Genomic DNA, 14687 nt, shown 5'->3' with positions numbered 1-14687 from the left:
ACTGCCTCCGTTTCAAAAATAAACAAAATACTAGAAACAGCACATTTTATGAAGGTATTATTACCAATGTACAACAGAATAAAGGCATTTATAAATAATATGGATACAGTTCACATTTTTAAGACGTAACAAAAAAATGTACATGTAACATATTTCAAAGAGGCCCTGCACAGGGGTATAAATAGTTGTTGCTTTTACACGACCAAAAAGATCTATTAAGGCCTGAAACAATTACCAAATTTATAGCTGTTGATCAGTCATAGACGAGAAAACGTACTGTAGTAAACTTCGGGAAACACGGAAATGCCATTCTCATCTATACAATGAGGTGATGACTGGTTACAGAAATTACAAATCAGTTTGAGAACACAACAAGAACAGCACATCTTCAAATCACAAGAGAAACCTCGAAAGCTGTAGACAAATTGTTCCACTGGGTAGGAAAAATGTATTTTCCATGTGGACCCACAATTTTCTTTCACAGAGAAGCTACATAAATGTGTAGAAAACGACTGACACTGCAATCTTTTACTACCACATAGTAGATGAAATAGGCAACTAAAAATTCATATGCAATACAGCTTGGATCTTACAATATTTTACTTTTTGTCTCTGCCAAATTACAAAACATTTGATTTACCCAATAAACTGGTACCCATGTTAAACATTGTATTTCACCGCAAAGATGAAGAAAATAAAAATAAAATGTATGCCTTAAAGTAAAAGTGCTCATCTCTTGTAAATGTCTGAGGCTATATAGGCAAGGATACATCGCCCACTTATCCACTGACAAAATATACAATAATTTCCTTTAAGCAACAGTAATATATCTTCTCAGCTTAGTAAGTGCATTGCCTAGTATCTGCTTTTAAATGTTGATGCGACCCTGATGCAAAGTGCCTAACAGATGGAAGATTGTGATCATAGCCTAAGTACAAGCAACTGAGAAAAGCTATATGTTCAATTCATTCACTCACTCACTGATCAAAAGGTTCACTGGCTTTGACAGCAAAGGGAGGATTTATATTTAACTACTGTACAATAATATGTGCAAGCCAGTGCAATATCCAACAGAGCTATGAGCATGTTTTTAACGGCAATGGTAGGATAAAGGACTAAAAACACTGCTGAAGGATTGCTGTATAAAATAGTCTTGCACTCTATCATATGATTATACAGAGTGAATTGTGAGCAGTTACCTAATAGGACAGAAGACAGTAAGGAGTTAGACAGTGAAGGTCAGTCAACCTCTGCAGTGTCTTTGAGGCAGTTCATCATCTATGACGTGCTGGGATGGGTACAAAACTGTAATATTTCCTTCACAAACAGCAGTCATGAGCGCAAAGTACAAAATAAAACAAAGCCCCCCAAAAAACAGTATAAAATATAAGCTTAATTTAAATCATTAAATACTGTACATATCATATCACATAGAATTTCAGAGCTACAGCAGGTGACCACGTACCTTTCAGGACAAGGCAAACATTTCTAAAATTACTCACAAAAAACATTAGCAAAAATATGTTGAGGGATACTCCAACATTTTAACAATTGCACTCCACGTTGTTATTTTAATCTTGACAGTTTCTTTTTTTTTTTTTTGTATCATCCGAGCCAGTTGTTGGTCCATATTTTGCATATTTAGATATCTAACACTATTTTAAAGTCACCAGAAAAACTGTACAAAGTAATGTTGATAATAAAATGCAGCACAATAGAACATTTTTTGTAGATATCTAAATATGTATGTTATGGATCCACCTGAGTGAAAAACACCTTCAACTGCTACTGCCATGTGGACGGAGTGTGTGCCTAGTGATCCCGTCCAGAGCGATGTAATGACGGGAAGTACAGTATGTGACAAAATAAACTTTGTATTAGTGAGTTTGGCTAAATAGAAGCAACGCTGCAAAAATTCACACAGAAAGCGCGAGGTCTTGACATAAGAGGGGACCTCTTTTAGTTTCCACATCTCAAAATTTTTTCTTCCGCCTTCTGTTAAAAGCAGATAATGTAAACGTTTTGAGCGTCTTGTTGTTCTTTTTTTTTTTTTTTTTCTTGATCTTAAAATTTGCACATTGCCCTGAAGGGACCAACCCCCTTTTGGGCATTTGTCTTTTCTTCAGTGTGCGACTTAAGCAGTTACAAAGTACAGACTCTGCTATAACATGGCCAGCAGAGAGACACTGTTCTCCCAGGCGTCTCTGTGTTGTCACTCAACACAACTGAGGTTGTCTGCCGTGGCCAACAGTAGGCTGAAACACCGGGCCTGCTCCTGGCTTGGATCTCTTTCAAACTCTGCAGGGACTTGGAAAGTCTGCTGTGCCCCACCCACCATGAAGAGGTGTCAATCAGGCGCCGGGTGTGGACTGGCTGCCTTTGGCCAGCAGCAATATAACCAGACAGAGGAGCCCCACGGCCCCCAGTCTCTTCAGCAGGGCCACGCTGTCTTTGGGGATGACCACCTGGGCCAGGTCATTGGTGATGAGGGAGATCTCATGAGCCACACAAACAAAGATGAAGGTGCTGACCATGATGTTAAGCGAAGGGTTTCCTGGGATCAAGACCAAAATTCCCTTGGTGTCTGCCGCCAGCCAGATGTGATACTGGCATATGAACAGCTGGGGGAGACAAACAGATCATGTTCAGTAGTCTGTGATGTAATGTGTGCAAATTCCCTGTAAACCTGGTTGCCTACAGGGAAGCTGCAGAACACATACAGAGCTGGTGAGGCTTATCAGCTGCTTTTGATCATTACTTGAAGCCTTATTCCTAATATTTCATTAGTGTTGTTTCTACATTTTATTACTGTTACCTCATCTTTTTTTATGTTACCCTTTGCAAAGCACGGTGAAATCGCCTATTTTTATTAAGGGCTATATAAAAACACTTTTATTATATTATTGTAACTCCACTGCCTGTCTTACCTCCAAGGAGATCTTTCCAAACCAAGCAAAGAATGAGCTATATATAGAGCGGGCATAGCCAGGAATGTTCCTGATTAGAATGAAGGCCAAAATCTGTGGACAAGACAGAGTGAAGACACGAGTCAAAGCATGAATACACACACACACTGGGCGCACTGTGAGAATTTGAAGTTGCAGGCTGAAGTCAAGGAGTCGAAATCGCTCAAACTACAAATGATGAAAAGTCACTAAGTCAAATGAAGGGTTAAAATTTTGCAATCCTGGCCAGTTTGGGGGCAAAAAAGCTCAACTATGTTGTTAATTACTGTGCCATATCTATTGCACTACTTCAAAGAGCTTCCCAGTTGGGATCGGCCCTTCATAATACCAGTTCTGTCGTTAGCCATGAAGGAGGGCAACTCCCTTGTCCACTTTATCCTGTCATGTGACTAGGATAATGACATCTTAAAGCAAATCTGAGGGGATTACAGTTGGGTAATTAACTATAAAACAGCCAAAGTAGTAGAATTAACAAGTTGACTCTGAGAAGACATGTTTGCTGTAGAACCACATAGTAGGAAAGGAAAAGAAGTTAACAGAGACAGAAGGACAGGTAAAGACTGTACCTGAACCACAGAGATGAAAGGGTGCATCTCATTGCACTCTGTTTTGGTTTTGCAGCTGCTTGCCCATATTGAGTAAGTCTAGAATCACAGGGGAAAGAATAAGTTGATTATGCAATACAAACAACAACTTTCTCGAGATACATAAGTACATTAAGATCAGAAGATTGCGGTTGCCAAGGCAGCTACCGGGTGTGGCGTGTAGGCACAGTAAGTGCAAACCCCACCCAGTGTAACTACTCTCTCCTAAGCTGTTGCTAGCATGCATTTTGTTCATTATCTAAAATAAGATAAAATAATCTGAATGGACCTGCAGCAATGACTTTCAAATTGGAAAACCAAAAAAGAATAGCATATTACTAAAAGACTGAGTAGACGACCACAATCTAAAATAAAAAGTGAAGTCTAAATCCAAATATTGAGCCAAACGTGTGAAGAATCTTACTATGAAGCAGACGACAGAGAGGAAGAGGAGCACGTTGGAGATCTTCGCAGAGAAGAGAGTCTCTCCTTTGCCCTCTGACAACACCTGGCGCTTCTGAAGCACCAAATAGATGAAGGCAAACAGCATGCCATGTATCACCGCCTGCAAAACAACATCACATCACCACATTAAAATTAATTTGACAAAGTTTGGAAAATGGACCCAAGCTTCTTATGTACTCTGCCACATATTACACTTCAAAGAATGTGTTAATGTAAAGACTGACTAATGAAGTAGGCTGCAACTGGAGAGAAGCACATCTGACTTACAAATCGGTCCAGCTTCCATCTGAACCACCACTCGTGGATGCTTCCGTTCAGCTCAAAGAGCTTGGAGAAGGGCCACACAGAGAAGATTCTCTCAAACAAACCCTGAAATCACAACGCCAAGACATGATTACATAAGCAGGGCTTCAAAACAACAGCCAAACCACGAATTTGAATAGAAAACTATGAAAGGGTAGTGTTGTTTTAATACAATTTCAGTTCAACCTTATTGTCAGACTCGGGGTCCATTAGAAAAACATACATCATCATTATAGACAGACAACACCTGCTGAAATACCAAAGCACAAATACAAAAGCACAGAAAAAATGTGCGACTTTTATAAAAATACAGCTATAACCAATGTTTCCACAGAGGTGACTGGTATTGTTCAACACTATTACTAGGATTTGTCAGCAGCTTAATAATGCCATTCTGAGAGCCATCCAGTCGACAGATAAATTTGTACATTAAAGCCTGGAAAGTGTTGACTCTTGCCTTACAAAACAAGTCACTTGCACTACACCACCTAGGTTTTTAAGCAATATCCGCATACAGTCATTATAGGCAACCTGAAGCTTATGTATGGTTGTCTTTTTAAACTTAGCCCACAATGGGGCAGTATAGAGGGGAGTCCAATATCCTTCAAAGAGCCTCATCTTTACATGGGCTGAACACATAGCTTGAGCATAAAGCACACAACACTGCCTACACATGACATCATCATCAGACAATTGATCTGTGAGGAAGTGCACCAGGTATTTTGTTTTATTACAAATACTTGGCACTTACCCTATATTCAGCAACTGTTGAAATCCAGCACTGCTAGGAGAAACAATAATAGGGCTGGATCCGAATATTTGAATATTCGACCGTTGGGTACACATTCGATTTCAATTATGAGATTCAATTATTGAGGTTCTTTTTCACGTGCCTGACCTCCGCCGACAGCAGTGAAAGTAGCGGTTCCCCCTGCCCTGTACAGCAGCCACCAACCCGGTTTGGCACGCATCTACTTTCACTCTGCCTCGCTATTCACTGCTTAATATATGATCCTTTTATCCCAGCACAAAATATTTCTCCCTTTCTTAGTTCTGCACTTGGGTTTGCTAGCATTGCCATAACAAAGTTAAAAATAAAGTTTTGGTAATAATCACTTAGTTAGCCTAGCTATGAGAATAACGATTATTTGCTGAATTACTATCGAAGCGTCAAAGCTCGAAAAATGACATTCGGACCAGCCCTAAACAATAGGCATACATAAGATGATTTATTTGCGCGTTACCAATCACACAACCAGTTTTGTTCAACTTAGTTGTTCTGATAAATGATTCATATACATGTTGAAGAGGGCTGGGGAGAGCAACACCCCTTGTCGTACTCCATTACGGACACCAAACGTAGTAGAGACCATTACTCCATCTGACCTGCATACTCTGGTTAGCATACCAATATGCCAATATTCTTATCATGCAGGCACGCCCCTTAGTTTCAATTTCAGAAACAACTTCTGGTGATTGACTAAGTCAAAAGCCTTAAGTTGATGATACACGGGGCAACTTTTTTGAGCAATGTTGCTGGGCAGTCTAGCTGGTGGCAAGTCCAACTATGTTTTGAACTGATAGCGGATTGAGATTGGTGGGATTAAAATGTTTTGAATTCACCTACCTGTGAAAAGGCAAAGACGCAAATGAACAGCAGGAGGCCCAGTAACTTCGCCAAGACCCCAAGGTGCCAAATGCTACTACCTGTTCAGAAAACAAGACAGCCATTAGCAAACATGCTTTTCTAAAAGAAACTCTGTGGCTGACATTTATGACAGGTTTCACATTTATTGTGCAGACCTTTTCCACAGCTATGACGCAAGTGAGTGAAACAAGTAACTATTTGCTAAACTTGCATAAATCCTGACACCTACTGTTGGCCTTTTTCTGAAGGATCTGAGGCCACATGGCCAGCGTGGCGTAGATGACGGCAAACCAGAAGGTGACCAAAGGGACAAAGTAATAGAACTGGTAGGCTCTGTCCATTACCACACACAGCACCAAGACCAGGAAGTTCAGACGGAAGAGTACCTGGAGTGGAAAGAATATAAAAACATAGAAACGTACGCAGATCAATCAATAATAGCATCACACTGATAAAAGTCCAAACCAAATACCTGTTTTGTCAATAACATGATGGAATTTCATGCTGAAGTATAAATTATTAATCATCAGCTGACCCCACAAGTGTTCCTTTCAGCTCTAGTTATTTCTCTCATGTAACTGTCATTGCTAGTGTGACGGAAAGGCAAGAGCAGTCACCCCACCTGGATTTGAACCCGTGTTTACAGGGTACCAAACATGCAACTTGACCGCAACGCCAAAGAGCCAGGCTCGTTGGTATGGCAGTCACAGTGCATACTCAACCGTAGTGACGGTGGTCTGTCACACTGCCCTCCCCTTCGGGAGATGCCCGATTGCGCTTCACGCATACAGGCGTCCGTCATAACTCCCGCCAATTGTACTTCTCCCATCTCAGGGTGCCCCCACCCACTAGTGCTTCACCCATCTCTGGGGTCCCTCCATCGTACGCATCACACACTGGGTACGCCTTCGACAATTTCACGGCAAGCCATCCCACTTCTGACACCACATGTGATGGAAAGGCAAGAGCAGTCACCCCACCCGGATTTGAACCCGGGTCTACAGGGTACCAAACATGCAACTTGACTTGAAGTTGCATGTTTGGTTAGACTGATAAGGTAGAGACAGTAGCTCAGGCGTCAGGCTAGCAGATATCGGTGTTCTCTGGGAATCTGGCAAGGTCACAAGAATGTTTACAAGAACTCAATGGCTCCACAGATTAGAGAGCAACACGTGGATAGTAATAGATTTCAATATGATGTGGCATTGGAGTCTAAACACCAGATTTGTTATTCTAGGTTCAGGCCAACTAAAGATGACCTTAAGGAGCAGGGGCATTAAAATAAAATTCATAGAGGTCCAGTTATATAAAATTTCCCGAAGCAAAGGTCAGGAACATCATAACGACTAATTTGGGTTATTATTCAGTCCCATAACATATAGTTGTGTCAACATCTGTTTTTAGTCAACAACTGACTGTCAAATCAAATATTTCAACAATATTTAGGCTACTGCTATCTTACACATCAAACTGGAGGGATAATAAATACTACCTTCTCTAATAATAAATTCTAAATTTAAGTAAACTTTTTTTATACACAATAAAAAAATACATAAGGTAAATCTTAAAATAAAGTGCTTAATTTCAGAAAAAAAATATCATAAAACATGTAGCTTGAAGTGATTGAAGTGTTGTCTCAACCTCTTAAATACCCTTCCCTACTTCTCTTGTTCAGCGAGAAACATGAGCTATGGCTTGTCCTGCCAGCCAGGATTGGAGATATACGAGACATTCTGGTTTTGAACTGCCTGTGGGAAGAATGTACATTTAAGAATCCTCTCTCCGTGTGTGTGTATCCAGAGACGTTGGTGTATCTCACTCGCGGACTCGACTTGCAATGCTTATCAGAATGCACAGATTTCATTGGCTGAGCAGCATCACATGAGACTTTTGGAACGCATGCATTTGGTCTGCGAGTTTCCTGGGCCACTAAACCAGTACAGTAAATGCTAAAAAAGCGTGGGTTAAAATAACAATAATAAATCGGCTATTGGTCCAGGTCCGGAGAGGACAGCGGCTTGGTCCGGATCGTGGTCTGCCAATTAGTGACCTGTTATAGGAATACCTACAGGAACTAGGGGGAAGACAGAGACATAAAAGGGACCAAAAGATGTTATCCTTCAGACCTGGTGTTGGCATTTGATGTGTTCACACGCTGGCACTGTATCTCCTCCGCCGGGCTCAATAAACCATGCTATGTTAAGTCTCCCAAACTTCTTCAGCACACCTGAACCTGGCTCACAAGCTTTCTTCAGCAAAGTTATCACAAGATCCTGGTTAAAGTAAAAGTGACTGTACTCTTACCTGACACACTCTATTCAGTCCAAAGTCTCCTTTGAGCCAGAAAAAGGAAAAGTGTCCATAGCCAGTCTGAAAAAGATACGCTGCGACCAGCACCCGCACGTGCATGTATACTGGAAGGAACTGAAAGACAGAAACAAACATTTACGCCTTCAAATCAAACATCAGTATACAGTGCTTCTTAGCGGGATCCTCCCAAATGAATGTGTAGGAGATGTATTTGGGACTCACAGCGCTGGCTCCAGATATGTGATAGATGAGGATGACCAACTGCATCCAGCCTTTCCACTCATCTGTTTGCTCTCGGTTGAGTAATTTGGTCTTTTTGGGAAAAAAACCCCAGCAGATATCAATTCACAACTTTAAACTTAGTACATTATTACCAACAGCAAGGTTAATACATTTTTGGGGGGGAATTTCACTACTATATGTTTCCTACCTTCTAAAAACACTAATGGATGCCTTTCTGTTTTTTGCATGCAGTTAAAAGTGTGTTGAATTCTGGGCTTATAGGGAAACTATTTCGAAGTACATTCACACATGAAGACATCCATAAATTTGTCTGGTACACAGACATAAATGCAAAATTTCAGAAAAACATGTCTTTTGGTAAACCAAGTTAGAATATCCTGGATTGAATTTTATGTTGAAATAACACTAATTTTGTTCAAGGCTGTAAGTATGTTTCCCCAAAATGAACTGTGCCATCTCACCTCCTTGCTGTTCTCATTGTAGAACACTCCCAGGACAAATATATAGATGAGAGGGATGAAGAAGGTGGAGTGTGTGTAGAACTTCTGCTCTTTCATGAACACATCTGCTCTGTCACAAAGGTAAAAATAGCCCATAATGATGCCCATCCTGCAGAGGGCCTGCAAGGGCGCCTTCGGACCCAGGGGGACAGCTGCTGTCGCTGGCTTCTTCTCCTCCAGGCTCTCCACATCTGGTGGCACAGGTCGGCGGTGACGGTTCTTGCCAAGGATGTGGAGGACCAGGAGGACCAGGGCTGAGCCCAGGAAGAAACATGCGGACAGTTTCTGGAGGTTGTTTGGGGGCGGTAACGTCTGGCAGCAGGAGCCGTCAATGGGCCTCAGTAGCTTGTTGCACACAGAGTTCATGAGGACCATGGCTCCCTGAAAGCGAATAACATTTGAAGCTAAAATGCTGTGCACTGTGTTGCCACAATAGCTTAACCTGAATCACTGAATACAAAAACAACCTTAACTTAACAGAAATGCTGCCTACCACATTCCTGGTGCTCTCAGGCAGGTGCAAGCCGTCGTCTGACTGGGTGATAGTTTCCAGTGCAGCCTGGCGGGACGCTGCCAACAGCTTGACCCGGGATCTGCCGTTACCGTTGCTGCCGTTGAGCACGTCCACCGCTGCTTCGTTATACAGCTCCAGCTGTCGGTTAGTGATCATTTTCCTGTTCTCACTCAACACGTCCTCATTTACTGGGTCTAGAGGAAAGAGGTTTGATAGTGTTTTGTGCAGCGTGAACGGGAAACGTTTAGAGGGTGCACGCATGAGAATTTAATATTGACAAAATTCTGCAATCACATGTGTGACATTATCAATCAAGTCACAAATCAGGGGTATTCAATTGAAATTCATAGAGATCCAGTTAGAGAAAATTTCCCGAAGCAAAGGTCCAGGAACATCATAACGACTAATTTGGGTTATTATTCAGTTCCATAACATCTAGTTTTATCAACATATGTTTTTTGTCAACAACTGACTATCAAATCAAATATTTCAACAATATTTAGGCTACTGCTATCTTACACATCAAACTGGAGGGATAATAAATACTAACTTCTCTAATAATAAATTCTAAATTTATGTAAACTAAAGGCTGCATTTAAAAAAAAGTACATAAGAGTTTTTTAATGGTGCATCTTAAAATAAAGTGCTTAATTTCAGAAAAAACTATAAAATTACATAAAACGTGTAGCTTGAAGTGATTGAAGTGTTGTCTCAACCTCTTAAATACCCTTCCCTACTTCTCTTGTTCAGCGAGAAACATGAGCTATGGCTTGTCCTGCCAGCCAGGATTGGAGATATATGAGACATTCTGGTTTTGAACTGCCCGTGGGAAGAATGTACACGTAAGAATCTGTACATTCTTGGTTAAAAGCCATGTGAAATATCTTTTCTCTTTGGTCTCCTTTCTCCGTGTGTGTATCCAGAGACGTTGGTGTATCTCACTCGCTGAATGGACTTGCAATGCTTGTCGGAATGCACAGATTTGATTGGCTGAGCAGCATCACACGAGATGATTGGAACGCATGCAATTGGTCTGTGAGTTTCCTGGGCCGCTAAACCAGTACAGCAAATGCTAGAAAAGCTGCGCAGGTTATAATAGAAACGCTCCGTCACGAGGTAGTAATTCTCAATATTAAATCGGCTATTGGTCCGGGTCCTGAAAGGATGGCGGCTTGGTCCGGATCAGGACCTCTGTCATAAATGTTACTTGAGATTTAGTGATGACACTGTAACGCAAACCCTGAAGAACCCAACCATCTACATTTTTAATTGTTTTTATTTGACTCTTTGTTGCTGAAAAACATGCATCAAAGTTTAGCAGCCACAAAGTAAATATATGATATACTGTAGCTAATCATGAGCAACCGACAAAAATTAAATAAAATATGTGGTGTTTGATGATGTCAAATGACTAGAATCCCATTTGACATGAATATAGTAATTGCATGAACGATAAATCCCTGCGGTGAAGAGACCAGGACTGAGGTGACAGAGCTAAAGCTAAACGCTGAGCTTACCTTGCAGGACCCAGTAGACCTCTCCATGGTCAGCCAGCTTCTCTAAGTGCAGAACAATGGCTGTCAGGTTGACTTTGTACTGCTGCAGGGTCTCGCTGCTGCCACTGTGCAACTTGATGGACCACTGTGGTAAATGGATTAATGGGTGAGATTACGATCAACATAACTCAGCCATCACCTTGTTTTTGTCTATTGTGAAATGTGCGTCTCATTTATACAGCTTACGGTGGCAGCTCCAAGGATGACAACATCTGGCTTTGCTGACGCCTCCTGCGACACATGAGACAAGTTGCAATTAGAAAAGCAAATCTACATCCAAGCCATGCATTTATGAAAGTTCCTCAATTAAATAATCAACAAATCCCCCCACCCCCACATCAATACTCACGTGTGTCCATGATATCAAGCGCTCCTTCATTGAATTATTTGCCTCTGGATACCACAGAAAGTCCTACACACAAAGAGGACGCAGATGTTTTTAACTACCATCAGAGTATGTTTTTACAGATTGAGAACAGGAGATAAAAACGCATGCAGAAATAGCTTACCACAGAAGAACTTTCATCTTCAAAGGAAATGTCCTCGTGCTTCAGACATTGCATGGGGAGAGACAGAGAGAAAGCCTGTTAGGCAGACAGTATACTTCTTTTTTCCCTGCTTAGGTTCAGACCAAGAACAGTTATGACTGCTGTGTAATTGCCAGCATTCCAGTGCTGCATTTTTGGTCGATGAATGATTGCGCAAACCACTTGCAGTGCATGTATTGCAGTAAGTTTGTCAATGCCATCTATTTCAGGGTTTCCTGTAAGTGTTTATTTTAGAGACTGAATGACATCAAGATATTCACACACGTTAATTAAATAAATGGCAGTGAGTGATTTTTATCAGATACTTTTAGTTTATAATACACATGAGTGGAGAGTGTAGAAATGTATCCCACAACTCATGCACCACTGCTGAACAATTTCCAAAGAAAGAACCCTGAATTTAGATGGTGCCGTTTCTCACAATTACCTTGTTTCCATCTTCTCGTCGCTCTGGGTCAATAACTTTGATGAAGGCATAAAATAGCTGCCTGATTCGTGAATCACCAACAAAGGCCACCCGCTTTTTAGCAAGGCAGGTTTTGGCTTCACTGTAAGAGAAAAATGACAGTGAGGAATCTGAAAAACACAGACAACTGCAGATGGCAATCACTTGTGTGCTGGGAGGTTCACTGTATTTTATAACCTAATCAAAAGTGGATTTTATTACACAGTCTGTAGTAGTATCTTCTCATCTGGTTATTTGACTTACAAATTACCCATCCATCCTTAAAGACAAACATGCACACAGACACACGCACACAAACCTCATCTGTAACTGAAACACACATGAATCTTTGTTACGCATACTGTAAAGTAACCTTGCACAGTTAGTGTGACTCACATGCTTTTGTATTTGTGCATCATGCAGCCATACGGCTGCCACACGTTCTCCCCCAAGTAACGTCCTCTGGACAGCAGCCATTCACATGAGTCTCCGCCTGGAGGCAAGACACAGAAAACCCTACCAGTAAGACCAAACAAAGACACAACACTACTCTAGCTTTCACTCACTTTCTCTGTGACTATGCCTGAAACCTGATGCCTCAATAGTACCCTGGCTTTTCATTCAGTGCTGTCAAAAGACTTCTATACAATACAGGGCTCTGCTCAGGCCCATAGTACAAAATGAAGCCATCAGCAATTTAGCTCAAACATAAATCTCTCCAGCTATTCATTTGTGTGCAAAATGAATGGAGCCATCTGCAACTGAATCAATCCATAGAAACAAGAGAATATGAAGCATCCGCGGGCTGGCGAGAGACGTGGTAATTTAGTGTCATCGTAAACCAAAGCAGCTGCTCTCAGTGTGTAAACAGAAGTCTCTAGTTCCTGTCCCATTTCATGAACAAAGTCTACTCTATGCAACCCAGCAGGGAGGCGCGTGCATGCCATGTTAATATTTACATATAGTCTTGGGCTTCGGTCCATCACTGTCATTGTCAGTCAAGCAAACTGAGATACCTGAAAACGAGTGTGCACTGTGCTTCCTCATCAATGAAGTTAAGTAATCTTTTCCCAACAAGCAGCCACTGTCAACTTATGAAGAAACCTCAGACAGAAAGCAGGCTTGTACAATAGTCTGTTCCAAACCACTAACTTACACTTTGTTAGCTGTGTTAGCGTTAAGTTATAACACATTTCCGACATACTTTACTGATGGTGTAGCATTTTTATGTTTAGTTAACGAAATAGTTAGTGCTGACGATTTACATGAAAATCAACCTGCACACGACCTCCCCAGCCGTAACGTAAATCAAGCGTGTCCTGACAAGACAGGCGCATGTAAACACAGCTAAATGCAGTGTTAGCTTTTTTCAGCTAAGCTATCCAGACAACGCCGATTTAAGTTCATGCAGATAAGTTAACGTTAGTAAATTTACCCTATGTATGCACTCACCTACCTGCATTGTTTAACTCTTGCAACCTGTGTGTCTCACCTTTTAAAAGCCAAACTGGATAACGGCGCTGTACGGACCCGAAAAAAGGGAAATACTCACAGACATAAACATCTAGCTAACGTTAGCAATAGCTGGTCTCAAGTGTTTCACTGGCTGCAACTTTAATAAACGGGAGACCACTTACCTCCATAATACCGCGAAGCTGTGTGAAACACGAGAAGTAAAACGACGGCTACAAGCGATATCAATTTGGCATTTTTAACGGTAAAATGTTGATTTATTTCGCGTTTGCCCAGGCTATAGGCCAGGACCGCCATCTTTGCTCCTCCATGACAACAAGCAGCTGTGCAGTTTAGCGGCGGCGCTTCTCCCGGTGCACCACCTGCCTTCTCAGCTCCACGCGACACCGCCTCCTCCTCCATAACCGCTGGTCGAAGCAGGCGCAGATCAAATTAAAGATTGTAAGAGTGTCTATTTTATAAAAAATTAAATATACAAATCTAAATAAATTCACCGGATTATTCGGGAGTAAGTTACAGTAAAGTTCAGTGCCCTCAAACACGCCTTAAATGAAGAGAAAGCTAAACTTGTTGGTGGAAATGTAGGCGGGTCATTCCAAGAGACCGGTACCTTTTCAACTTTAAAAGATAAATGGCCATGGCATCCTAAAATGACTAGAAATTGGTTTGCGCCATCTCAGGCTGTGTATGTTCATATTTTACGACTGTTTTTCTCCAAATGTTTTGATAGTATACTAAACTTCTAATTAAACATTTGTAATATAATGCGCAGTGAGCAGTATTAGTCCCTCTTTTCACTGAGATTATTTTCAGATTTAGGAGTATTTTTTCAATATTATATTTTTCTTTGAGATGACTAGAGCCCCCTAATGAGGATCACATGTCTTTTAAGAAAAAAAAGTGGTTTTAGAAGAGAAATCTTGAAAGATGGCCCAGTCCATAATATAATATAGTTTTGAGTATAATGGTAAGCGTTAAAAGGCACTTTGAATAGTAATTTTTTTAAATACATTTTGTCAAAGAAATGACAACATGCCTAACCAGATCAACAGGGTTGACAGGACTATACCTTGTACTTAACGTAATAGTCTCCTGGAACAAACTCCCACTTGAGATCTGCGCTTCCTGATCC

General features: G+C 41.2%; 1 protein-coding gene across 1 annotated transcript; it reads right to left on the bottom strand.

Moving 5' to 3' along the window:
- Positions 1-31: 31 nt before the first annotated feature.
- On the bottom strand, positions 32-14009 carry casd1 (CAS1 domain containing 1). Its single transcript, XM_046058144.1, has 18 exons — positions 13720-14009; positions 12479-12575; positions 12065-12185; positions 11599-11637; positions 11439-11501; positions 11276-11320; positions 11051-11174; positions 9513-9727; positions 8981-9400; positions 8499-8588; positions 8271-8390; positions 6196-6352; positions 5946-6025; positions 4283-4384; positions 3975-4115; positions 3533-3610; positions 2928-3020; positions 32-2621 (listed from the first exon to the last, which is right to left on the bottom strand). The coding sequence occupies exons 1-18, from the start codon at positions 13955-13957 to the stop codon at positions 2352-2354; spliced, it is 2493 nt and encodes an 830-aa protein (XP_045914100.1). The 5' UTR covers positions 13958-14009; the 3' UTR covers positions 32-2351.
- Positions 14010-14687: the final 678 nt, after the last annotated feature.

Source organism: Micropterus dolomieu, linkage group LG09 (assembly GCF_021292245.1).
Source record: "Micropterus dolomieu isolate WLL.071019.BEF.003 ecotype Adirondacks linkage group LG09, ASM2129224v1, whole genome shotgun sequence".
Classification (NCBI taxonomy): Eukaryota; Metazoa; Chordata; class Actinopteri; order Centrarchiformes; family Centrarchidae; genus Micropterus; species Micropterus dolomieu.
This window is presented reverse-complemented; position numbering and strand designations above follow the sequence as displayed.

Coding starts and splice junctions, on each gene's coding strand:
- casd1 (XM_046058144.1), bottom strand. CDS start 13,957: ATGGAGGAGGAGGCGGTGTCGCGTGGAGCTGAGAAGGCAGGTGGTGCA. Junction 12,576..13,719: donor AGCTTCGCGGTATTATGGAG/GTAAGTGGTCTC, acceptor TCTTGCCTCCAG/GCGGAGACTCATGTGAATGG. Junction 6,353..8,270: donor GACTGAATAGAGTGTGTCAG/GTAAGAGTACAG, acceptor TTTCCACTCCAG/GTACTCTTCCGTCTGAACTT.